This window comes from Macaca mulatta, chromosome 5, assembly GCF_049350105.2.
Source record: "Macaca mulatta isolate MMU2019108-1 chromosome 5, T2T-MMU8v2.0, whole genome shotgun sequence".
Lineage (NCBI taxonomy): Eukaryota > Metazoa > Chordata > Mammalia > Primates > Cercopithecidae > Macaca > Macaca mulatta.
Genome location: NC_133410.1, coordinates 5,282,290 through 5,308,936, shown reverse-complemented (window position 1 = coordinate 5,308,936; position 26,647 = coordinate 5,282,290). Strand labels below are relative to the sequence as shown.

The following is a 26,647-nucleotide window of genomic DNA, read 5'->3' as shown; positions in this document are numbered from 1 at the left end:
CAGGCCACCGGGCATCCTCACCGGCCCCGCCCCTATTACTGCCACAGCAGCTGTTGCAGGGAGATGGGGTGGGCCTGTCCCGTCCTGATTGTCCCCTGAGGACCCACTGTGTGCTGTGAGCCCTCAAGGCCGTGGCTCGGCCCAGCTCCCGCACAGCACCTGAGGGGACAAGGGGAACCTCAAAGGGGCTGTACTTCCAGCAGCTCTGCGACCCTTCGGGCCCCGCCAGGGCTGCACGCAGGAGGGGCTCAGTAAATGCCCGTGGGTTGGGATGAGAGGGAGGCTTCCCCAACTTGACTGCAGACATGCCACGCCTCATTCGGGGCCTCAGTTTCCCCATCTGTAACCTGAGCCCTCAGCCATCTTCAGGCTCTGGCAGGTTCAGCGGCACAAGCCCACGGAGAGCAGTTGACCCGTCTCTGGCAGCTCCTCATCCTGATGTTCCTGCTGCAGGGCGACCGCTGCATCATGGGCCAGCAGAGAAGTTTCCGGAAGAGAAAGTCCACGTCCTGGTGCATCAAGGGGAGGAGCTTCACCTCGGCGCTCACGTCCCGCGTGTGCGAGTGCCGGGACTCGGACTTCCTGTGGTGAGCCACGGGCTCCTCCCTGTGGGGCCTCAGGTGCTGTTTGAGCATCCTCACAGCATGGCGGCTGCTTCCCCCAGCATGAGGGAGGAAGCCTCAGCGCCTTCTATAACCTGGCGTGAGAGTCGCACACCGCACGTCTGCCTCATTCTATCTGTTAGAACCGAGTCACCAACACCAGCCCACACTCCAGGAAGGAGCTTTAAGGAATTTGTGGTGCATTTTTAAACCCTCTCAGTGGGGGCTCACAGGCAGGAGGAGAAAGTGAGGAACAGGTCGGGGCGTTTTGGGGACATGCTGCACCCACCCCGGCCCTTCTCCATCCAGGGACTCTACTGAAAGCCACCCGACCTGTCCCTGTTGTTCTCAAAAGCTGCCTGTGACTGCCCAGTGCCCACAAGACAATTTGGCTGACAGCTCACCCACCTGCCACCCACCTCACCCCTCCTCATCCTGCCCCCTGGCATTCCAGCCTCCTCCACCTGTACTGGTGCTGCTCAGGCTGGGCCCTGCCAGCAGTGCCTCTCCCTCTCTTTCCCTACCTGTCTCTGTCCATCCTTTGAGATTTGCTCACCTCCTCCAGGCAGCCCTCCAGGTTTCTCTGAGTTCCCAGCATCCCTTTGCCTCCCTTGTTACCCTGTGTTGCCCTCTGGGATGGGGCTGTGGGTGCTCCTTCATGTCCTCACAGATGGGTGCATAGCAGGCCCTTGGCATGAGGTTCCCTTCCCAGCTCCCCCAGATCCACCCCAACCCTGGCTGACTCCCGTTCCCACCTGTGCCTGTCACCTACCACTGTTCTTCCCTTCTCCCAGCGACTACGGATTTGAGCGCTCCCCCTCCTCAGAGTCCAACACCAACAAGTGCTCTGCCAACTTCTGGTTTAATCCATTGTCCCCGCCTGACGACTGTGCCCTGGGCCAGACCTACACCAGCAGCCTTGGGTGAGTGTGGGTGTGGGCCTCTCCCTGCCTAAATCCGGGGGCAGAGCTGCGGTGCAGTCCCGAAACCATGCTGGTGCCTGCAGCTCCCAAGTGGAGTCACGGAAAGAGAGGTCAAAGGTGAGGATGCCCCACGCTCACAGCACAGAACCTGGCTGCGGGGCTCATGTGAGTCACCAGACATCATGAGTGAATGACCTTAGCTCCCAGGCCAAAGGAGCCCATAGGGTTCTCCCATCTGAGCCCATGTGGGCCAGTGCCAGGAGAAAGCTGCCTTGAGTTGGCTCCAGACAGAGAACAATAGACAGAAAAGGTCCAAGGCACCCGTGGCTCACACCTGCTGCAGCACGTCTTCCCCTGGCCTTTCTGAGCCTCTGCAGTGCTAGGACCCTTCCCCATTTACCAGTGCCCAGTAAACCAGGCCCTCCCCATTCACCAAGGCTTGGGTGCTGGAGGTGCTCCTGCTGCCTGCAGGTCTCAGCTTAAATGGCACTTCCTCCAGGAGGCCTTCCCTGACCACCCACCCCTGACCCCGAGCTTGCCTCTGTCACAGCACAAATCCCAGTTATTGTCATCACTCACCTAATTGTCCTCCTTGCTGAACTGTAAGCTCCACAACACACAGTAGGTATTCCTTCAGTCTGTGGTATGCTGAGTACAAGCTGTGCATGAAGGGACAGCATCACCAAATGCAAGCAGTTACGATACTTTTCCTCCACCAGAGGCTGGGCATATTGCTATGAAGGATTCAGTTCATGTAAAATGTTAGGTACATAAGAGCTGTGAGCCTTCATCTTTAGGAGGTCCCAAACATGCTCCATCCAGAAGTCCCAATTTCCCCATTTCTCTTTGAGAACATTTTCAGAGAGGAAGAGAAAAGCCCATGGGCTTGTCAGAAAATCCCCATTACTTCCCCTCAGGGAACATGAGGAAACAGGAGGTAGGACCAGAAATTGCAGGCTTTGGCCTCACCAGCATATCTGCTGCCGTCCACCCACCCGTCCATGCATCACTCATTCATCCCCCATCTACCCATTTATCCACCCATCATCCAGTTAGCCATCATCTGTTCATTCATCCATTCATTCATCCATCCATTCATTCATCCATCCATTCATTCATCCATCCATCTTTCCATTCATCCTGCCATTCTCCCAGGCATTCAACTACTGCCCATGCACCCCTCTATCCATCCATGTACCCATCCATCCATTCATCTATCCATCCACCATCCATCTATTCATTCACCATCCATCAATCCATCCATCCATCCATTCACCTATCCCTCTATCTACCCATCAATTCATCCCCTATTCACCCACCCATCCATCCATCATCCATTCATCCATCTACCCATCCATCTATCCATCCGCCATCTATCTATTCATTCACTCACCATCCATCAATCCATCAATCTACTTATCTATCCATCTGTCTACCCATGCACCCAGGTATCATGAAGCTGCAGTGGTTGCACATCCACCAGGGCTTGACAACAGGGACTCTTGTCTGAAGTGTCAGGGCCAGGACCTTGATCAAGGCAAAGGATTTCACCTCATACCATCTGCACACTGTAGGTGCCATGGATGGGTGGCCCTTAGAGAAGGGTATTTTCTTTCAAAGCACTAATCAAATGGGCTTGTGCATGATCAACTTCTGAATGCTTATTTAACGGCAGAGCCATCTGGGAGAATTTGGCCCTGAGGGCAAGAGGGGGATCAGCCTTGGGGAGACAGGTACCCCCAGCACCTTGTCAGCAACGCCGCTTTCACAGGTTCATAGTGTAGCCTGAGGGAGCTTCACAAGTAGCAAGCTGGATGAGGCCACCCCTTTTAGGGGTGCCCAGGGCCCCTCTCCAGCCTCATGCCACACCTGCTCCCCCTCCAGGCTCAGCACCCCCTCTGGTGCCTTTGCACATGCTGTTTCAATGGCCTGGGATGCTCGCTCTTCTCCTGCTCACCCTCCCAGTCTCAGCTGAAAGCCCCTTTGTCAGGGACTAGGTCCCCAGGGGTGCCCCAGCCAGCGCCATCACAGCTATGGTTTCACTCTGACGTGATCGGCTCAGGTCCGCCTCTGCCTCTCCACTACAGGGTCTGCTCTGCACAGCATCTAGGGGCTGCATGCAAACACCCCCATTCCCAGTACCTGGCCCATAACAGATGCTCAGTAAATAGATGTCTCATGAATGCAGCGATGAGTCACGAATCGCCCAATCCAGGTCTCTCAAGGGAACAGGGAGACGGAGCCCAGGAGGAGGGGGGTGTGTGCCCATGGTTATGGCCACACTGTGAAACAGTGGCGAGTGGAGGCAGGAACCCAGCCCCTCTCGGGCACTCTGTCCTCCACCTTTCTCAGAAAAACCATGAAATTCCAGCTGGCTGCTTAAACACCCCGTCTGCAGCACTAACAGGGCCGTTACTATTACTGTGAGTAATGTGATCGGACCACGGAGATGCCAGCACCTCCGAAGCACATCCTGCCACCATCAGTCCCTCCTCCGAGCCTCAGTGTTCTCATCTCTGAAACGGGGCTGTAACAGCAATTGGGTGGAGTCCGGAGGTGGCTAGGAGTCAGCAAGTAGAGCCCTACGGGTGGGAAGCCAAACGCCACCTGTGGGTGGCAAGCATGTCCCTCCCCAGATTATGGGGCCCCATCCTTCGCCACCTGTCTGAAGTGGACCCTGACCCTCTCTTGTCAATCCAGGTACCGGAAAGTGGTGTCCAACGTGTGTGAGGGTGGGGTGGACCTGCAGCAGAGTTCGGCGCAGCTGCAGTGCCCCCTCACGCCGCCCCGGGGCCTGCAGGTCAGCATCCAAGGCGAGGCGGTGGCCGTGCGGCCTGGAGAGGACGTGCTGTTTGTGGTGCGGCAGGAGCAGGTGAGTGAGCACCTCCCAGCGGGCTCCCAGGACTGTCGGGCAGGGGCGGCTCCAACTGGGCACGCAGAGGGCATGGTGAAGGGTGTCTCCTCCGCCTAGAAGTGGCTCAGGGCATCGCCATCAGCCAGCCTGTCCAGACTGCAGGAGGCAGCAGGGGGTTGGACATCTACTTCCTGGGTCCAGACCAGCATTTACCAGTGAAAGAGACACGGAGGAGAATAGAGTAGGGTGTAGGGGGTATCAGGGTCTCCACAGAGCAGAAGGAGACGTCGTTTCACACATCGGGGGAGCGTGTGTGGTTACTGGCCTTGGTATAAAATGTATTCATTCCCGTGGGTGGCAATACATTTTTTAAGCCTGTAATTATATCGATTTAGTTAATTTGGGATCTTATGAAAAACAGAAAGTTAAAAACACTATTACTTATAATTACACAACCAAAAATAAATCCTGTGTGTGCGTGGACAGCTACAGATATAAATACTCACACAAACACAGATAGAAATTTCCTCCTAGCCTCCCAGGCTTGCTTTTTTTGCTTTAGAACAAGTGTTATATTTTCTTCTGGCGTTAAAAATAATGAATGTTCATTGTAGAACATTTGGAAAACACACACAAAATATCAAGAGTATAAATATCTCTCCAAAGCCCCCCAGTCCTCCATGGTAACAACTGTTAGGTTTTTGTATTTCCTTCTAGTCTTTTTAAATTAATTTGTAACATGCTTATTTTTCTGATGGTTGAATAAACTAATGCTCATTGTAGCAAATTCAAAAACAAAACCTAGAAAAATTTACAAGCATTGCAGAAAATTCAAGATGACAGAAAAGGGCAAAGGAGAGTTCGATGCCTCCGTGTCGCACCCGGAGGGTGAGTGCCTAGGACCCTGGGCGCTCTCCTGGCACGCAGCTTTCCTGGGCACTTGGTTCTTTGATGAACAGTACGGGGGATGAAGCAAGTGCAGCTTCACAATGATGTGTGTCCTGTTTAAATGTCCTTCAAAATAGGTGGGGTGGGATGTTGGTGACAAAGGTCTTTGGAGCTGGAAAGCAGGGAGCCTGGTCTAATGCAAACAGGGAAACTGAGGCCCAGGAGGACGCAGAGCAGTGCTTGCCGAGCACCTCCATGGCGGGCGCTGTGCACCAGCCACTGCCTGTACTCCTGGCACCACCTCAAGTGGCATCCTCTTGCCAACCTGCATTATAGCTAGGGAAACTGAGGCTCGGACAGCGCAGCCACTCTCCCAAGGCCACACGGGAATGAGCGGCAGGGCTGGCATTGGGGTTCCTGGCCCTGAGACTCTTATGTGGACAGAGACCGATTCTGGGGGCCCCCAGACCTGAGCCGTTCCCTGGTGCAAGTGCGGCTGCTGATGGAGATGGGCCCTGGGACCCACACTCCTCGGAGCCAGGGGCAGCCCTGGGGTGCCTCTGTTCCCAGCAGTATCTTGGGTAGGCAGGAGAACAGAGCTGCTGCCCCGCCTGTCCCGCCTGGAGCCTCAGAGTGGACTCCGCTGCGGCTGCCCGTCCAGGGCCGACATCCAGGAAAAATGGCCCTCTGCTGCCCCCTAGAGCCTGGCGTCTCCACAGTGCAGTCGCATCTGCAGTCTCTCTGTGGGAGCCAGTCTACCACCTGCCCAGGGGGCCCGGACCCTTGCTGGGATGCTCTGCAGGCAGGAGCTGGAGTTGGTGGAAGCGAGGAGAGTGATCAAAAGATGCTCCTGGTGGGGAGAGTCAACCCCCACCCCACCGTGCACCTACTGTCAGGAAGAGGCCACCCGCTACGCTAGGGAAACGGGTGGGAGTGTGGGATCCAGGGTGGACGTACGCACTCACTGGTACACACGCTCACACATACACACAAACTCACACACAGATGCACATACGCTTACACGCTCATGTATTCACTCTCAAACTCGCAGACAGATTTGTACACACTCAAACATACACTCACACACATAGGCCAACCTACTCTTTCAAACAGCACTGGGTTTAGGGGAGTCTGAGTTTTATAAATACCTTAAGAATTAAAAAGAAGGTCTGATAGAGGCCCCAGGAATAAACCCATGTAAATATGTCCGAGGGATGTCTGATGTCAGTGCGAAAACAACTCACTGAGGGGAGGGCTTATTCATCCAATAATAATGAACCTCAACCTCAACCTCACGCTCGACAGAAAAATGAACCCAAAATTGCCTAGATTTAAATGTGGCATGTAAAAATCATAAACCTTTTAGAAAAACCACAGGAGAGAATATCTAGGACTAGAAGAAGAGTCCTCAGACTTCACACTCAAAGCCAGTCAAAAGGAAAGTTGATAAATTGGGCTTCCTCAGGATTAGCTACTTTGCTCTGTGGAACAGCCATGTTAAGAAGATGAAAGGCAAGCTACAGAGTGAGAGAAAATATTTGCAAACCACATATCCAACAAGGACCAGTACCTAGACTAGAGGAAGAACACTCAACAGCAAGGAAACAAAGCATCCAGTTAGAAAATGAACAGAAGAACTGAAAAGACGTTTCACCAGGAGAATGGACACATGACAGGTAAGCACACGAAAAGAGGGTCAACACCATCGGCCACCAGGGAAGCCCACAGCCAGACATAACTGCACACCTATCAGAATGACTGACATTAAAAACAGCGCCGACACGAAGTACTGGCGAGGATGCAGGGAAGGGCACTGGATCACTCATGCATGGCTGGGGAGACTGGAGAATGCCACAGGTGTTCTGGAAAACACTTCAGCGGTTTCTTAACGAACTCAACATGCAAGGAGCAGAGGACTGAGCACTTGCACTCGTGGCGGTCATACCAGAGAAATGAAGACTTCTCTTCACCCAAAAACCTGTATGTGTCTGTTCATAGCAGTGTTATTCATAAAGGTCAGAAACTCAAATCACCCAGAGGCCCTGCAATGGGCGAATGTTTGCACAGGCTGGGGTGCACCCATGCTGAGATACCACACTGCAATGAGAAGGAATCCATTATTAATACCTGCAGCAGGGTCAAGCACGGTGGCTCACGCCTGTGATCGCAGCAGTTTGGGAGGCCGAGGTGGGTGGATCAGCTGAGGTCAGGAGTTCGAGACCAGCCTGGCCAACATGGCGAAACCCTGTCTCTACTAAAAATACAAAACTTAGCCAGGTGTGGTGGTGCATGCCTGTAATCCCAGCTACTTGGGAGGCTGAGGCTCGAGAATCACTTGAACCTGGGAGTTGGAAGTTGCAGTGAGCCAAGATTCCACCACTGTACTCCAGCCTGGGCAACAGAGTGAGACACTATCTTAAAAAAAAAAAAAAAAAAAAAAAAGGCCAGGCGTGGTGGCTGGTGCCTATAATCCCAACACTCTGGGTGGCCGAGGCGGGCAGATCACGAGGTCAGGAGATCCAGACCCTCCTGGCTAACATGGTGAAACCCCGTCTCTACTAAAAATATAAAAAGTTAGCCGGGCGTGGTGGCGGGCACCTGTAATCCCAGCTACTCGGGAGGCTGAGGCAGGAGAATGGCGTGAACCCGGGAGGTGGAGCTTGCAGTGAGCCGAGAACATACCACTGCACTCCAGCCTGGGCGACAGAGCGAGACTCCATCTCAAAAAAAAAAAAAAAAAAAGTGCAACAACCTGGATGAGCCTCAAGTGGATTATGCCGAGTGAAAAAAGCCACTCCCACGTACGTGATCCCCTGCTGTGCAACTCGTTCACATAACACTCTTCAAATACAGAAATGGAGAAAGAGAATAGAAATTATCAAAATTATAGAAATGGAGAAAGATTAGTGGTTACCATGGAGTTGGGCTAATGCGGCGAAGTGGGTGTGTCTGCGAAGGGCACCCAGTGGGGTCCTAGTGGCGGCTGAATTGTCCTGTCTCCTTCCTGTATCAATGTCAACCTCCTAGTTGTGGTACTATCATTTGGCAAGATGTTAGCCTTGGGGAGAGCCGGGCATGGGGCACACGGGGTGGATCTGTATCATTCCGTACAACTACATAGGAACCTACCATTATCTCAGAAGAAAATGCTTAATTTTTTTAAGCACCAGTAATAATGATAGATCTAAATGAAATATACCAAGATGTGAATGGCAGGTATTATAGTGAGATTTTGTTTTTTTCTTTTTCTTTTATTTGCTATTTGTATTTTATATTATTTTCTACCTTAAGAATATACTACCTTGTATTATAGTATTTTATTATGGTATATTATTTTCTACCTTGAGAATGTGTGGTTAGGAGGAAAAAGGACAAGTTATTTTAACCAAGGAAAATGTTTAAGTAGTTAAATGTGCATCAGTGCAGCACTTAAAGGCAGAAACGCAAGGCCCGGAGAGCTGGCGCTTCACCCAGAGTGAGCGGATCACGGGTCCTGACTCTGGGTCACACATGCCTTCTCCTTCCCAGGATTAGCACAGTAAAGCCGTCCCTCCGTGGAAGCAGCTCAGACTGGAGCACTTCCCCTCATTCCCCGCCCCACCCCGAGAGGCTGCCTTTAAACAGAGAGAACCACAAACAGTGAGCAGCCGCCTGGCTCCTGGACTTTGGAGAGCCTCAGTCTTCTAACCTGTCAAATGGGGAGAACGGAGCACTCTGCAGCCTCTTTCCTGGGGACCCCATAACAAATGACCTCATGCCGGGTGGCCTGAACCAATGCAAAGCTCCAAAGGACAATCCATTTGCACCTCCTCTATCTTCCGGGGCTCCCAGCACTCCTTGGCCCCTGGCAGAGTCACTCCCACCTTTGCCTCCACCTCCACGCAGGCTCCGTCTGTGCCCAAATCTCCCTCTCCTTTCTCTTACACAGATGCCTGTCGTTGGATTTAGGGCCCACCCTAATCCAGTATGACCTCATCTTAGCTAATGACACCTGTGAAGACCCTATTTCCGAATGAGGTCACATTCTGAGGTTCCTGGTAGACGTGAATTTTGGGGAGACACTGAGCAACCCAATTTACCATGTCTGGAGAAAGTTAAGTGAACAGAATTTACGTAAAAGTTTTCTATCAACTTTCAACATTTGGCTGGTATAAACTGAGAAGATAGCTAAGTGGTAGTAATCATGCTGTTTCTGTCATCACCACTAGGAAATGGTTTCCTCGTGTCCCTGGTACTGATGAGGGAGGAAGAGGGAAGGGGAGGAGAGGAGGAAGGGAGGGAGGGAGAATGTGATCATGAGCCGTAAAGTCGAAGAAGTTCCTGTTTCCTTCACTTAATCTCCCACTCGGCAAGGAAAACGCGGTCATTGGAAGGTGGAAGGAGATGGTGGAGAGGCCTCTGTGGGTGACCTGGTGCCACACAGAGATGGCAGTTGGTGGGAGCTCTTCTCTGCACCCACCCTGCCCCATCTCAGCGTCACTCCTGGTACTGCATGGTCTGAGAAAGAGAAAATTAGGAACCGCAGTCTCCCAGAAGGGAAAATCCTCCTTGGTTTCCAGGCAGGCGGCTTAGGCACTTCCAGATGTGTGCCTCTCCCCTGCCGGAACCCTCCACGCTGTGGGAGGCCCCTCACCCTCCTGGCTCCATCGCTGGCACGGGCCTCAGAGGGTCTCCCCGGGGCCCTGACTGCCCCCTTGCTGCTCTCTGATGACACCCTTGGGCCTCTCCCTCTCCCTCTCTGCCACTGGGTGATTGTTCCGAAACGCCCCTGGGCCACAGCCCCTGGTTAAACCAACTGCCTTGGCCAGCCCTACACTCCAGGCAGAATCTCTAGGGCAGAACCAGGCCCGCTCCCCTGTGGGTCCCCAGAGCCCACTGATTTCAAGGAAAGGAGGGCGGGAATGAATGAATGAGTGAGTGAGTGATTGAGCCACTCTGGCCCCTCAGCTTCTAGGCCCACTCCTGAGTGGCTACGTGGTGTTCCCCTGCAGGGCGACGTCCTGACCACCAAGTACCAGGTGGACCTTGGGGATGGCTTCAAGGCCATGTACGTGAACCTTACACTGACCGGGGAGCCCATCCGGCACCGCTATGAGAGCCCCGGCATCTACCGCGTGTCCGTCAGGGCAGAGAACACGGCGGGCCACGATGAGGCAGTGCTCTTCATCCAGGTCAACTGTAAGTTTATCGCCCCTTTGAGGCCGAGGGTCACTCCCTTTGAGACAGAGAACCTGGCTTTGGGGGAAACACAGGGACTCCCTCGGGACTGCTCTAGGTCCCTGGTGCTCAGGGTGGTGAACCCAAGGGCAGGGAGGCAGGGAGGCTGGGCTCAAACCCCCACCCCAATGACCCATACAATAGTAGGGCAGTGCTGGGAGCTGGCGGTGATGTTGATGATAGCGGTGGCAGTGGTGGTGGTGATGGTGGTAGTGGTGATACAGGTGGTGATGGTGGTGACAGTGGTGGTGATGGTGATGATGGTGATAGCAGTGCTGGTGGTGGTGGTGATGGTAGTCATGATGATTATAGTGGAGGTGGTAGTGATGATGGTGACATTGGTGGTGGTGTTGGTGATGGTGGTGATAATTGTGGTGAGGATAGTGATGATGGTAGTGATGGTGGTGGTGATGGTGGTGATGGCAGTGATGATGATGGTGGTGATAATGGTGGCAGTAGTGGTGGTGATGGTGGTGATGGTGGTGATAGGGTGGTGGTGATGGTGATGATGATGGTGGTGATAATTATTGTGAGGATGGTGCTGGTGGTGGTGATGGCAGTGATGATGATGATGGTGGAGGTGGTGGTGATAATGGTAGTGGTGTTGGTGATAGTGATGGTGGTGATGGTGGTGATGGTGGTGATAGGGTGGTGGTGATGATGGTAACAGTAGTGGTTGGGATAGATGGTGGTGGTGGTGATAGTAATGGCAGGATGGATGGTGGTGATGGTGGTGATAGGGTGGTGGTGATGATGGTAACAGTAGTGGTTGGGATAGATGGTGGTGGTGGTGATAGTAATGGCAGGATGGATGGTGGTGATGGTGGTGATGGCGATGGTGGTGGTGATGGTACTGGTGGTGGTGATGGCAGTGATTATGGTGGTGGAGGTGGTGGTGATAATGGTGACAGTGGTGGTAGTTATGGTGATGATGGTGGTAGTGATTGTGGTGGTGATGGTAGTAGTGGTGATGGTGCTGGTGATGGTGATGGCAGTGATTATGGTGATGATGATGGCAGTGATGATGGTGATGGCAGTGATTATGGTGGTGGTGATGGCAGTGATTATGGTGGTGGAGGTGGTGGTAATAATGGTGACAGTGGCGGTAGTTATGGTGATGGTGGTGGTAGTGATGCTGGTGGTGTTGGTGGTGGTGGTGATAGTGGTGGTGGTGACGGTGGTGGTAGCAATGAAGTTGCTGGTGACAGTGATCACTAAGCAGCCTCTGAAATGAAATAACTCTGGCCTTTTTGGGTCCCCACAGCCCCCCTGCAGGCCCTCTACCTGGAGGTGGTTCCTGTCATTGGCATCAACCAGGAGGTGAACCTCACAGCTGTGCTGCTTCCCTTGAACCCCAACCTCACTGTCTTCTACTGGTGGATCGGCCATAGCCTGCAGGTGCGCTGGCTTTGCCCCCACTCAGCCCTTCTTCCCGCCGGCTCCCCACAAAGGTTCACAGTAAAGCAGAGCATGGCCCCGGGTTTTTAGCAGAAGGAACCAGTGTAGGGCGCACTCCTCACCCTTGGGCCTCTCCTGGGGCAATTGAGAGGGACACAGCGCCCGTGGGTGCCTGTTCAGGGCCCATCTGCTCAATGGTGCCAGATGAGTCAGACTAGACCCTGCCTTTTCCTGGGAAAGAGCTGGGAACACGGTGGCTGACTTGAGTTGGGGGTGGTAGAAGTCACGGGGACGGGTAGGTGGGCTGCATGAGAGCTCCTGGAAAGGAGATCATTTGCAGTGAGAGGCTCAGGGAAAGCTTTACAGAAGAAGAGGTCAAGGGGGCTCAGAAGCCTCACTCAGAGGCCTGGGTTATACTGTGTCTGCAGTGGGGAGCCACAGATAGTCCTTGAGCAGGAAAGAGTCCAAATTAGCAGAATGCCTGGACTGGGGGCAAGACCCAGTGAGGGGCATCTTCCATTCATTCAGCAAACAGCCCAGCACCACCAGGCAGGAAGCCCCCTACCAGCAACTGACCGCCCTGACACAGAGGCCCAGCAAGGGGAGGGGCTGTGGGCTATGGATTATGTTTCTCTAGAATGGGGAGGGTCTGAGAAGGAGCTCAGGGTCTGGGTTCAAGTCTCGGCTCTGCCACTTCAGCTGAATGCTCCATACATGTCACTTCACCTGGCAGAGCCTCTGCCTCCACATCCACACCTATGGGGGTGGCCTCTCCTGTCTCTGCATCAACATAGCGCCCCCCCCCCCCCACTGAGTGTGCACCATCCCCACGGCTGGGTCCTGAGCTGGGCACTGGCTTGGTGCCGTGGATGACGGAGCCATGGCTCATCCACACAGCTGTGGCCATATGTGGGGATGGGAAGATCACATGGTCAGTGAGTGAAGGCCCAGCCCGGCAGCCACATCAGGCCTCCTAAATGCCTGTGGGGGGCGGGCCTGGAGAGCTGTCCAGAAGGAAGGGGGGTGCTGGGATCTCACGTTTGTGCTGTGTTGGCTTACAACCAGGTGCCCACGAGGTCGGGGTTTCGAGACCAACCTGGCTAACATGGTGAAACCCTCTCTCTACTAAAAATACAAAAATTAATCGGGCATGGTGGTGCATATGTCTATAGGCCCAGCTACATGGGAGGCTGAGATGGGAGAATACTTGAACCCAGGAGGCAGAGGTTGCAGTAAGCCAAGATTGTGCCACTGCCGTCCAGCCTGGGCAACAGAACAAGACTCCGTCTCAAAAAAAAAAAAAAAAGAACCAGCTGCCCGTCCCGTACCTCCCTGGGTGCTGCCACCACAGGACGTCCATAACAGGCCCATTTGCTGATGGGAACAAGGGGACAGCAATGCTCTCAGTGAGGCAGCGACCATAGGTCAGCGTCCCCCATGGCCACTGCCTCACTCAGCCACACCCCTGAGCCCTGCTGTGTCCCTGCAGCCCCTCCTTTCCCTGGATAATTCTGTGACAACGCGGTTTTCGGACACGGGCGACGTGCGTGTGACGGTGCAGGCCGCCTGTGGGAACTCGGTGTTGCAGGACTCCAGGGTCCTCCGTGTGCTGGGTGAGTCCTTCCCGGGGTCTGGCAGCACGGCCTCTGCATCTCTGCTGCAGTCCAGGAGGCCAGGCCACATGGGTCTCATAAGCCATGAATTTGCTGGTCACCCTGGGTGGCCCTGGGGTGGGGAGGGAGGGGCTGGATAAACACAGCCCTGCACTGGCTGTGTGGCCTGGGCAAAGTCTCCCAGTCTCTCTGGCCTCAGTTTCCCCGTCTGTAAAATAAATACTGATAAATCCTGTGTCCCAAGACACTCATGGGACACAACACACTAGGGACAAGGTCACCCAGCAGCAAGACAGCCAGTTTTGGGAACGGGCTCTGCCTGCCTCCAGGGCCTCTGTCCTCTTGGCACCTCCGGCCGAGCCTGAGCATTGTCTCATGATTGCAGCATAAAGATGACTCCTGTCTGTAGAAACACTGAGCCTCCTTTTCTGAATCTGCATCCTTATTTATCTGTGGGAGATATTTACAATACCAATTGGTCCTAAGACTGAAGGAGAACCCCCTTGTCAAGGAGGCAGATCTCATTGCCACCATCATCACAGCAACAAACCCTCATTTTGCTTTAAGAACAGCCTCTACTGTGGACAGCAGCCATCAGTTAAATATTTAGTTGGACAAGTGTACAGAGGGTTGGGCTGCCTACACAGGCGCCTCGTACCCTGGAGGAGGCTGCCCTTGGCTATTCTTCATTCATTGCTGGGCTGGGAGCTTTGCAAAGGCCATCACCACCCTCATTGTAAGATGTTGGGTTTGCAGTTCTCAAAGCACTTGTCCCTTTATTGCCTCAGCCCTGCACAGCCTCCACCCACTTTACATGTGAGAAAACTGAGGCCTGAGAAGTAGAGAGGTTAAAATTTAGCTCTGAGGCCCCTGATGACTTTAAAAATGGGCTTTGAGCCATGGACCATGGGAAATGTGGGAGAAGGAGAAGAAGACAGGGCCCCTGCTCTCAAGGGACTCTTAATCTGGTGGAGGGACCAGCCTGTTGAAGTCCATGGATCCCTGATAGATGAGAGGCTGACCGCATAGGGTGTGTTCATCCTTGTGAGTCAAGGAGGCAAATCTCACAGAGCAGGCTCGGCGCACACCAGGCCTCCCTCCTGGGTCAGCGCGTCTTTGTCATCGTCACTGGCATCTTTGTCACTGCTATTATAAGATGGCAGCCAGTGACATGGGTCCTGTCTGGGACAGACCACCACTGCTGGCATCCAGGGAAGGAGTTGGCTTCCAAATACAAAATCAGGGCTGCTCTCGGCCTGCTTGAGAAGACGATGGGGCTGCTGGGCCCTGGGATCTGAATCAAGGGCCTCCTGGGACCATCCAGGGCATGTGGCTGCCCCTGATCCCCACCCTGGAGCCGTCTGAGCCAGGCTGTTCAGGACTGACCAGTCTCCCTTCTCTTCCTCTTTCCAGATCAATTTCAGGTCGTGCCTCTGCAGTTTTCCAAGGAGCTGGATGCCTACAACCCGAACACGCCTGAGTGGAGGGAAGACGTGGGCCTGGTGGTCACCCGGCTGCTCTCCAAGGTGTCCACCCAGAGCTTGGAGCCTCCCCAGCCCTGCAGCACTTCTGGCATCCAGAGAAGCCCAAGGGCGCTGGGGCACCCAGGGCAAGGAGAGGCGGGTGGCACTGCCCCTGCACATGATGCTCTGGCCTTTGAGCTAGCTGGGGGTGTTGAAAGCTGTGGGTGGGGGGCGGGCGGCACTGCCCTCGTTCAGGGGGACCTGCAGCTGGAGCGCCACCTCACAGGGGAGGGACCACAGGCACCCTCCACACACACAGTCCAGGGATCACCTGCCGTTTGCGGGAGACCCCGCTGCCGTCCTCCAGTGCTCCAGAGTCTCTTTAAAGCAATTTTCCTTCATTCACTGAACTTCTCTTCTGGGCCAGACACGAAACAGAGAGAATGACCCAGTGTGCCCACTGCCCTCAGGGAGCTCCCGGGAGGCAGACATCAGGGTGGGCTGTAGCACACCCACGGCCCTTGGTCCCCCTGTGAGAGAGGACCAGTCCTCTAGAGCTATCTGAGGCTGTCACAGGCTGAGGCCTCTCTAATTCGGCTCCCCCCTGTGAAGAATGCCGGTAAAAGGGTCCTGGGCACTGAAGGATGAATAGGGGTTTGCCAGTTGGAAGTGTGTGGAACGGGACTTCCAGGAGGCAGAGGCACCTACGTGAGCGGCGCCTATGGGTTGAGAGCGTTCTCTGTGGGTGTGCGGCCCTGGCTGGGCCTGGGGTGTTGGGGAGTGGGAAGGGGGAGGTGGCCGGAGTCAGTGGGGCCGGGTCACAGACCTGGAATGGTGTGGTCAAGGGCCTTGTCATGGAGGACATCAGCCAGGGAGGAAGGTGCTGGCTCACTCCAGTCATGGTCTGAAGAATGGACTGAGGGCCAGGCCTGGCCAAGGGGAGGCCAGTGTGAGGGCACAGGGTCTGAAGAGCAGGGCTGAGGGCCCTGGGCAGCTGGGTGCAGGAGGTAGCTCAGGGCACCCGGGGACCCTGGAACGATCCCCGTGTCATGCAGGGGTCAGGAATGGCCTGCGGGACAGGTGTCCAGGACTCAGGCCACGAAGGGAGAGAGGGTGTTCCTGGGGGCCCCAGGGTGAGGCAGGGGATGAGGAAGACAAGCGGACCAAAGTGGCTAAACTCTCCCCGCAGGAGACCAGCGTCCCTCAGGAGCTGCTGGTGACCGTGCTGAAGCCGGGGCTGCCCACTTTGGCCGACCTTTACGTGCTCCTGCCCCCTCCCAGGCCCACGAGGAAGAGGAGCCTCTCGAGTGATAAGGTATGTCCTGTGGTCATTGGACTCCCAGGTCCTCCCTGTGCAGCCCAGGGCTCGGGCCATTTACAACAAGCAGGGACGTCTCAGTGGCTCATGGCATAAAGGTGTCTTTCTCGCTGCATCAGTCTGACTCAGGGTGGCTAAACCTCGTCCACCTGTGGCTACACACCCTCTGGAAGTCGCACAGCCTCTAAGGTCACTGCAGCAGTGTAGTTGGGGGGAGGGCACAGGCTGCACCACCTCCCAGGGGTACTTGCTCACTTCCTTTCCCGTGTCATTGGCTGGAGATGGTCACATGGCCCCAACCTGACTGCCACGGGCACTGGGAAATGAGGGTAAGCACTGTCAGGGAGACACCCGAGGATGTGAGTTTCAGGGCCGAGCAGAAGTCAGCCCCCATGCAGTTAGCAAATGTCTTTATTGCAAAGGACAGCTTCCAAATTGCCCTCATGGAGGGGATAAAAGACCTCCCATGTGACAGGTGTGGGAAGGGGACTCAAAGATGAACCAGAATCCCTTCACACCCACTAGGATGGCTAAAATTAAAAAGCAGACAATTTCAAGTATTGACAAGGAAGCAGAGAACTTGGAACCTCTCACGTTGCTGGTGGAAAAGGTTCAGTTGCTGGACAAAACAGGCTGGAAATTCCTCAATAAGTTATACCTAAGTTACCACATGACCCAGCAAGTCCACTTATGGGTATATACCCAAGAGAAGCAAAAACATACATCCACAGTACATGGATTCACAGCAGCATTACTCATCGCAGCCAAAAAGTGCCCATCAGCTGCTGAAGAAACAAATTGTGGTCCAACCTTACAATGGAATATTCTTTGACCACCAAAAGGAATGAAGCCCTTGACACCTCTGACAACATGAACGAACCTTGAAAACATGATGCTAAGTGAAAGAGGCCAGTTGCAAAAGACCACGTAGTGTGTGATTGCATTCACATTAAATGCCCAGAACAGGCAAATCCGTAGAGACAGAAATAGATGAATGGTTGCCAGGGGCTGGGGGAGAGTGCATGGGGAGTTGCTGCTAAGGCTAGGGGATTCTTTGGGAGAGGATGAAAATGTGCAGGAATTAGATAGTGGTAATGCTTGCACAACTTAGGGAATATACTAAAATGCATTAAATTGTACACTTTAAAAGAGTAAATGTTACTATCAGTTTCTAAAAATGAACCAGAAGCTCACATAGCCTGCACTGGTCATGGAGACCGACGCTCACTCAGGTGATCTGGAAGGCATGGCCAGCGCAGGGGAAGGACAGTGCACACTCCAGCATGCCACGTGGTGCCACATCCCATTTTACAGACACGGGAAGTGAGGCTTGGTGAGGGCCACTGTCAGAAAGGACCAGAGGCGATCAAACAGCAGAAGCGCTTCTACACACTAACAGCAAGCTACCTGGAAAAGAAATCAAGAAAACAGTCCCACTAACAATAGCATCAAAAATTAAAAGTAAAATAAACTACTTAGGAACAAATTGAACCAAGGACGTGAAAAACTTGTGAAAAACTTAGGAACAAATTAAACCAAGGAGGTGAAAAACATGTGCACTAAAAACCATAAAACACCAGTGAAAGAATTTGAAGACACAAATCGATGGAAAGATATCCTGTGTTCGTGGATTAGGAGAATTTATATCATTAAGATGTCCATACTACATAAAGTGATGTACAGATTTAATGCAAGATCTATCAAAATTTCAATGAGATTTTTCACAGAAATAGAAAAAAAAATCCTAAAATTTGTATGAAACCACAAAAGGCCTGAAATAGCCAAAGCCATTTTGAGCAAAAAGAAAAAAGCTGGAAGCATCACAGTCCCTGGCTTCAAAATGCACTACAAAATTATAGTAATCCAAACAGCATGGTACTGGCATAAAAACAGACACGTAGACCCATGGAACAGAATAGAGAGCCCAGAAATAAATCCATACATGTACGGTCAATTGATTTTCAATAAAGCTGTCAAGAAGACACAATGGAGAAAAGAGAATATCTTCCATAAATATTGCTGGGAAACTGAATATCCACATGCAGAAGAATGCAATTAGATTCTTACACCCTCTACAAAATCCAGCTCAGAGTGGATTAAAGACAAATGTAGACCTGAATCTGGAAAAACACCAAAAGAAAACATAGTGAAAAACTATGCATCAGTTTGAGCAATGCTGTTTTGCAGATGATCCCAAAAGTACATGCAACAAAGGCAAAAACAGACAAATGGGATGATGTCAAACCAAGAGACCCTTGCACAGCCAGAGAAACTATCAGCGGAGTAAAGAGATGACCCACAGAATCGGAGAAAAGATTCATGAAGCATACCTCTGACAAGGGGTTCACATCCAGAATACGTAAGAAACCCAACTCCATAGCCAGAAAACAAGTGACCCGATTAAAAAACGGGCAAAGGAGCCAAGTAGACATTTCTCAAAGGGAGACACACAAATGGCCAACAGGTATGTGAAAAACATGCTCACCATCTCGAATCATCAGGGAAATGCTCATTAAAGCCACAGTGAGACATGGCCTCACACCTGTTAGAATGGCTATTGTCAAAATAGCAGAGCTGACCAGTGTTGTGAAAGGCGGCCGGGTCTCTGAGCCCACCCAGCCCTGGGTGATGACTCAGACCCAGGAAGTAGTGAGGGGGCCAGGAGGAAGTAAGAGGGGCAAGGAGGGAGCGCTCCTCTGCGCCGGGCACCTCACACATTTGTCACGTCACACAGACCCCGGAGGAGGATGCCCGTGGCCCACAAGGCTGACTGTCTTTTGGCCACTGCCCTCTCCAGCTATAGGTGCCCCTGACCCTGCATCCCTCACCCTACAACCCAGCACCGCCTCCTGGGGTATCCCTCCCTCAGACAGGGGGTCTGATTCTCCTGTCCTGCCCTGTCTCATTCTCTTCTTGGTCTTCCACCTCCAGAAGCCTTCCCCTGACCACCACTGGGGGATGGAGCCTCCTGGAGCACCCCTGCATTGCCCCAACTTGGCACACTCCGTGGCCTGTATCTCTTTTACATTCCCAACTAAAACAAGAGCTCGTGAAGGGCAGAACCATGTCTGGGTCACCTTTGTGTCCCATCCATGGTTCTTGATGAAAGTTCCCTTGTGGGTGATTATTCCCATCATACAAAGGAGGACACCGAGGCTCAGTGAGGCCAGGTGGCTCGCCCAGCCCCATGGCTCTAGAGGGTTCAAGCAGGACTCACACCTGTCCACCCAGCTCTCCCGTCTCCCTCTGGTGGATCCCAGAGCCACCCCCCAACTCTCCCCTACCTCTGGAAGATCCCACCAGATCCCCCTCCCTCTCCCCACCCCTCTGGTGGATCCCAGCAGACCTTGCTCCCCTCCCCACTGGTGGAGGACACCCCCTCACTCTCTCCACCAGAGGAGGGCCCTTCTTCCCCTTACACCTATGGCAAACCCCTCCCCCACCCCCCATGGAGGACCCCCTCACTCTTCTCCCGGTAGAAGACCCCCCCAACACGTGGAGACCCCTCACTCCCCTCCTGGAGGAGGATCCCATACCCCTCCCCTTTTGGCGGAGGATCCCCTCATGGAGGCCCCCCTCACTGTCCCCTCTGTGCTTGCAGAGGCTCGCCGCCATCCAGCAGGTGCTGAATGCACAGAAGATCAGCTTCCTCCTGCGAGGCGGGGTCCGGGTCCTGGTGGCCCTGAGGGACACAGGCACAGGTGAGCCACTGGGAGCTCCCCTGCAGAACAGGTGGAGGAGGCATCCAGGCCCTGGAGAAGGCATGTCCCTGCAAGGCCCTCGGGCAGATGGCCCGTATCCCCCTCCTGGTGGGTGTTCGCCTCTGATGGAACTGAGAACCCACCCAGGTCAGACCCAGGGCCCCACTCTCCTCCGCGGATGTCCCATGGAGCACTGCTCTTACCTGACACCCACGCCTCGGGTCTCAGATAATCTCTGCCCCTTTCCTGACCCACAGAGCTGTCTCCTCGGCCGTCAGTCATCCTTTCCCCTTTGGGGCAACAGCCTTTGCAGAAGCTGATGAGCTTTTCTCTGCTTTGTAAAGACACCATGCCCTTGAAACTTGGCAGGTTCACCCCACACCAGCATCAACATGGCCGGGGAGCTCTGCCCACAGCCTCCGTCCCCAGTGGGAGCCAGGTCGAGAGGCAGGGACTTCTCCAAGGCCACACAGGACGCACTCCTGGTCTTTTATGGCCTCTGGCCCCTCTCAGCCACATCAGGAGTGCTGGCCACAGGCATGGAGCAGCCTCCACACCAAAGAGGCTGGGGCAGGGACAGGCAGGGGACGGGCAGGGACAGGCAGGGGACAGGAAGGGGTTGAGCCGGGAATGGGCTGGGGAAGGGCTGGGGAGGGAATGGGAATGGGCTGAAGACAGGCAGGAAAGGGGCCAGGGACAGGCAGGGGACAAGCTGGGGATGGGCTGGGGAAGGGCGGGGAACAGACGGGATGGGCTGGGGATGGGACGAGGATGGGTGGTGCCCGTGGCCCTCCACTGACAACTGCTTTGCTTGCAGGTGCTGAGCAGCTGGGCGGCGGCGGTGGCTACTGGGCGGTAGTGGTGCTGTTTGTCATCGGGCTCTTCGCGGCAGGAGCGTTCATCCTCTACAAGTTCAAAAGGCAAGGCCCTTGGCTGCCCTCATCTGCTGGGCTCTGACCATGGGGCTTAGGCTGCCAGGCCCAACTCACTCAGGCAGATCTAGAAAAGGCCCCAGCAGGGCTTCAGAAGGGAGTGGTGACAGTTTGTGCCTGTGATGGGCTGCAGTGGGAGGTGCTTGCCTGGCTCTGTACCACCTGTGGGGTCTCTGGAAGAGACGGCCACCACTCGTAACCCAGAGAGCATCGCGCACCCACTCCTCCACTCTGCCTGGGACATCCCAGCCATCGTCCCGTTCAGCTCCACCCACCTCACGGGGAGGACACTGCCCATCTCACAGATGAGGAAACTGGGCTCAGAGAGGTTGAGCGGTGTGCCCAAGGTCACACAGACGGCCAGACTCAGAGCTGGGACCTGACCCAGGCCCGCCCGCATCCCAGGCTTCCTCGGCCGCCCAACCATCCCTTCCCCCCTCTCGAGAGCGCTTGAGAGCTGCTGAGCTTCCTGCCAGGCACTCCTGTGGGGTAGGGCTCTGGCTGTCCCCATGAGGGAGCTGCTTGTGCCGAGGCTGGGGTGAGGTGGCAAGAACAGTGTGTGTTTATTGGGAGGGGCTTTGGTACCTCTCTTTCCTTCTGAGCCTGTTCCCTGGCTGTGAAGTGGGTGTGATCCCCCCACGTTGGGACATGTCATGGCCACCCTACAGGGGCTGGACAACCTGAAGTTCCCTGGACGCTAAACCTGGAATGAGCAAAGTGACACAGCGGCATCACCAGACTCCTTCCCTGCAAACACGGCTCCTAGATTTGGCCCTATTGTTTCTCCCCTGCCTGCTGGTTCAGCTCCGGGGGCCTCAGTCTCCCCATCGGGGTCACCCTTGAGGACCATCAAAGGCTACAGCTCACCCCTTCCTTTTGACTTATTTGGAGGCTTGAGCCCTTCCCCGACACCAAACCCCAGCCTTTCATGGGCCCTGGACTCCCCCAACCCCTCCTCCTGCCCTGGGTCTCACTGTTTTACGCGCTGCAGGTCTTTCGAGTAGTAGTTTCATGTGTACCCCCCACAGGCTGGCCCAGGCACTGGGACACAGCACTGACTGTCTGGGAGCGCATCCAGGAGCTCCTTACCTACCTTATTACTCAGTTCCACCCAAAGGGTTGGCCTGCAGCACTCAGAGCTGAACTGGAGAATCTGGGAGGACTTCCCTGAGGAAGTGACTTCTGGTGGGGATCCTGAAGGACGAATAGGAGTTTATGGGGCAAAGAAGTAGAACAAGGTCTGTCCTGTGGTCTTTCCCAAATTCCAAACTCAGAGAGGCACTGGCTTCCCAACAGGTGTATCCAGGGGTTCCATAGGCACTGCAAATTCAAATCAAACTCAGCATCCTCTTCCCCTAAAACTGGTGCTGAGCAAATGACACTGTCCTCTGCCAGGTGCCCAGGCCAGGATCCCACCTCCTTCCTGTGTACTCTCTCCCTAACCTGTATCCCATGGCCGCTGCAAGTGGGGTTTGTCACAGCAAGGAGGTGGCAGGGGCGGCCTTTGAGCCCAGGCTTTCAGGTCCTGAAGCCAGGCCCCTCACTGCCCTGGACACAAAAGCAGCTGAAAGTTGGTGCTGGCCAGCCCCAGGGCTGTGGCTTCAAGCTCTGGGAGCTTGAATGTATTGGGCATAGGCGGAAGTGGCCAATATACTTTGAGGCTCCATCTCACAACAGAGCAACGCCCCATTTAGCCCCAGCGGCCGGAGGCTTTAGGCTCTGGTACAGCCTGCACCCCCCGGAGCTCCTGGCTTACTCACGGGCTGGGCTGGGCAGCACTGACAACCCGGTCAAAGCCATCAGCCACCTGTCCCTGGGGCCCAGCAGGGGCTGGGCCCTCGTCTCTCGAGGCTCTAGACTGAGGGAGCAGGGCTGCTTTGAGCATTTTAATCCAGTGGGGAAGTGTTGCAGCCTGTAGGTGATACTGGCCACCTTCTGTCACCCTCAGAGCTAGTCACAGGTCCCGCCCCGCCCCATCCTGCCGTCAAAGTGTTTCCAGAGGGCTGGCGGTGTTCATCGACTGCATTGGAGAAAGTCCCCGTCTCCCGCTGGGTCTCAGTCCCCTCATCTGTGAAATGGGAGCCTGGCCCTGGGTTTCGATTGGACTAAGTGGGATGTTGTGCATGAAGGAGCCTGGCCCACGGCGGGTCCTGAGCCTGGTCCCAGTGGAGGCAGCGGGGCTGTGCCCACCCTCTCCCTTTCCTCCCTGGGAAATCGAGGACAGCACTTCCCCAGGACGCCTGGACGGGGCTCAGCAAGTGCCTCTCAGAGCTGGGCCGGCTCGTGCCTCCTGTGGGAATGTGTGCCCAGCCCAGTGGCAGGGTGGCCAGGCGTGGGGGTTGGGGGGAAAGAGGATATAAGGCCCTTTCCCCGCAACACGCCCGTGCTTCGCTTCTCAGGGGAGGCGACAGATACACAGTGATCACCCAATGTGTCAGGGCAGAGGGAATCCCAGGGCCCAGGGAGCACACAGGAGGGAGGGCTTCCTGGAGGAAGTGGCTTTGAGCAGAGATGGGGCGGGAGGCAAGACTTGGGGCTGGGATAGGCACCTCTGGAGTGCTGTGGGCACCGTGCACCACACTCGATGTGGCCAGGCGGCCAGCAGAAGGCTCCAGGGACAGGCGGCCTGGGAAGCCGCCCCAATCTGAGCCGCCCTCGCCTCTGTCCAGCAGGAAACGGCCGGGCAGGACCGTGTACGCCCAGATGCACAACGAGAAGGAGCAGGAGATGACCAGCCCCGTGAGCCACAGTGAGGACGTCCAGGGCACTGCCCCGGGTGAGGAGTTTATAGATGATGATCTCGACTCGCAGACTCTAGGTAACGTCCGCCCCAAACCCACCCCACCCTCCCGCAGGCCAGCCCGCTGGGCCACTGCGGCCAGCAAAACGCACAGGACCCCGGTCCAGCAGACCTTGCTGGGTCGGTCGGGCCCACTGTGTCCCTCCATCTGATGAGGGGATGACGCGACCTCTCAGGGCTGCCCCCAGAGATGAAATCCAAGACCTGTGGACGCTGAGGGCCCCATCCCTGGCAATGACCAAACAGCCCCCGACAGCCCAGTCGAGGCAGGGAAAGGACGGGAAGCAGGGCTGGCTTTAAAAGGAAGCCTGACTCTGGCCTCAGGGTGTGGGAGGCCTTTTCCCCCGCAGCCGCTCCCTCAGCACTCTCAGTCCTCCCCTTCACTGCGGTGGTGATTTAGGGAACATCCCACACGTGGACCTGCGGCACCGCGCTTTACAGTTTACGAAGCATTTCCACGGATGTGATCATGCCCAGGGCGAGAAGACCAGTCAAGTCATCTACGGCTGCACGACAAACCACCCACCTCAGCGGCAGCATCGTTTATGGCCGTTTGCTCTTCTGGTGTCTGGGAGCTGAGTGGGCTCAGCCGGGCTGCTCGCTGTCAGGGTCTCTCATGAGGCTGCAGTCAATAGCTGGTGCAGCGATCATCTCAAAGGCTGCCTCACTCAGATGGCCGGCAATTCATGCAGGCAGTCAGCTAACCCCTCACCTGGGCCATCGAGCGGGACACCTGCACATGGTCTCGCCGTGTGGCTTGGGCTTCCTCCCAGCGTGGCGGCTGACTTCCAAGAGCATGTGGAGTGAGGTGGCCAGGCAGGAGCCACACCCGCTTCGGGGCCTGGCCTTGAAGTCATACCCTGTCACTTGTGTCTTGCCCTGCCCATGTTTGAGGGGAGGGGGCATGGACTCCACCCCTCAGCTGCAGTCAGAGCGTGATGCCATCCAGCACAACAGGCACTACAGCTCCTCCTCTGGATGAGGGGGTAAACTGAGGCCCAGGAGGCTCTGAGACCTGCCAGAGGGCTGGGAGCCTATGCCAGAGCCGTGGCACCAGCCCTGTGTGCCGTGTCGGGCAAGTGCAGCCAGGCAGTGTGGGCACTTTCCATGCTTGTCTCAGCTGAGCAGCCAAGGAGGCAGGCTCTTCCCTAGGGCTGGGGACATGGAAGTGCAGGGACAGGGACTGTCCTTGCCCAAGGTCACAGCTAGTGGGGAACAGAGCTGGAACTCACGTCTTGGCAGACCCCAGGGACCCGGCTTCTCCCCTATGGTTCCTATTCTCTTTTAACAATCCCCGTCTGGGCCTGATTTTGTGATGATGTCGGCACACACTTCTCACCGTTGCTGGGGGGTTCTGCGGCAGCTTCCGGAGCAGAGGATGACACACAGGAAGCCACAGAGGTCTCGGCACCCCCAGCTGCTGCCACTGCTGTTCTGATGATCCAGCGTGGAGCGTCACTCACACCCTGCATCCAGGACGTCCTCAGAACGTGAGCAGCGGAAACCACTGTCCCTACTGTGCAAATTATTGAAAGTGAGGCTCAAAAAGGAGAAGTCACTCACCCCGGCCTCGGCCAACCGCTGGCTGACCCTGGAGCCAGATCCCGGCCAGTCAGACTCCAAAGCCTGTGACCTTCACACTCTCTTGAGAGGGGTCAGGGCAGCCGAATGGACTGGCCACTGTCCCTCTCTGCCTCCCCTGCACTGTCTCCAGCCCCTCCCCAGGACTGTCTGCTCCAACCTCGGTGGGGGTCTCTTGTCTCCAGCATCGCCAGCCCAGGTGGGTTCCTCTTGGTGCGACGCATCCGTAGCCTTGGAAACATCACAGGAACCATGTACTTCACTGAGCGCTCGCTCTGTGTCAGGCCCCAGCTCAGCGCCTCCCAGACACCATCTGACTTCCCTGAGGCAGACGTCGACATTGCGTCCACTGCACAGATGAGAAAGCTGAAGCTCAGAGCTGTTACTCAACCTCCCCAGGTCACTTAGTGACAGGAGGTGGAGCCGGGCTCAAGCCTGACTCCGTGGCTGTACAGCTGTGTGCCCCCAAAGGCCCCAGGCCATGGGTGAGCGGCCTATGACTCTAAAGACCCCTCCACTGGTCTTGCTTCTGCCATGGCAGGAGGTGGTCTTGGAGCTCCCCCTCCTGCAGGCGGCGTCACCCCCACGCTCACCCCCGTGATGGAGGCAGCTGTGAGGTCCTGAGAGAACCCAGGCCTTCTCGAGTGGACAGAGGGCACAGGGTCTCAGGAAGACAGGGCTCGGCTCCCCAGCCCCCGACGGCTGTTTGCTTCCAAGTCCCTAAAGAGTAATGCTAGTGGGGTAGTAAGATTCGTGCAGCCAAGCCCTTGGTCCATGCCGCCCTTGCCAGTGCAGCAGCCACACTTCCCCGTCTAACCCACGACAGTCCTTTGAGGGGTGCAATTGACCCTCACATTAGAGATGACGAAGCCAAGGCCCAGCCAGGTGAAGGATGGGCGAGGACTCAGACGAGGACTCAGGCGTGGCCGGGCTGTGCCGCGGGTGCTCCCAGCCGTGTCTCCCGGTGCCCTTGAGGTGGGACAGCTCTGGGTCCTCGGTCCTCGACCCGTCCCCTTGTCTCCTAACCAGCCCCCACCCAGGATGCCCAGACCACCCCTTGACGCTGACATCCCTATGCCCCCCTCTCTCCCACTCTCGCCTCCCCGGGCCTTGCCACTCTACGCCCTGCAGCACCCACTGCCAGGAGGGGGCGGAGCCTCAGCCCTTCTCGCACCCCCTTGCTGCCGATGCCGAGGGCGACCCCCACGCAGGTCAGTGGCTGTGGCGGGCTGGGGCCGGCCTGGGCCTCACCTCTCAGGCCCTCTGGGGCCCACTGCTTGTGATGGCACCAAGAGAGTCCATTCCTCAGGCACCCACCTAGGAACCACGGAGACCCGCCTGCACCTGCACGGGCTAA

At 55.5% G+C, this 26,647-nt stretch overlaps 1 protein-coding gene across 4 annotated transcripts in view; it reads left to right on the top strand.

Annotated features, from left to right (window-relative positions):
- Positions 1 to 26,647, top strand: part of SORCS2 (sortilin related VPS10 domain containing receptor 2) — a 569,237-nt gene that overhangs the window by 540,007 nt on the left and 2,583 nt on the right. For 2 of the 4 annotated variants that reach the window (XM_028848328.2, XM_078003137.1), the window contains 11 exons: positions 454 to 587; positions 1,397 to 1,525; positions 4,226 to 4,397; positions 10,259 to 10,445; positions 11,749 to 11,882; positions 13,372 to 13,495; positions 14,909 to 15,021; positions 16,148 to 16,273; positions 19,878 to 19,977; positions 20,795 to 20,897; positions 23,582 to 23,685. In XM_028848328.2, coding sequence (XP_028704161.1) covers positions 454 to 587; positions 1,397 to 1,525; positions 4,226 to 4,397; positions 10,259 to 10,445; positions 11,749 to 11,882; positions 13,372 to 13,495; positions 14,909 to 15,021; positions 16,148 to 16,273; positions 19,878 to 19,977; positions 20,795 to 20,897; positions 23,582 to 23,685 — 1,426 coding nt within the window. Of the gene's footprint in view, positions 1 to 453; positions 588 to 1,396; positions 1,526 to 4,225; positions 4,398 to 10,258; positions 10,446 to 11,748; positions 11,883 to 13,371; positions 13,496 to 14,908; positions 15,022 to 16,147; positions 16,274 to 19,877; positions 19,978 to 20,794; positions 20,898 to 23,581; positions 23,728 to 26,647 lie in introns of all 4 variants that reach the window. The other 2 variants (XM_028848326.2, XM_078003136.1) reach the window with 1 other exon arrangement.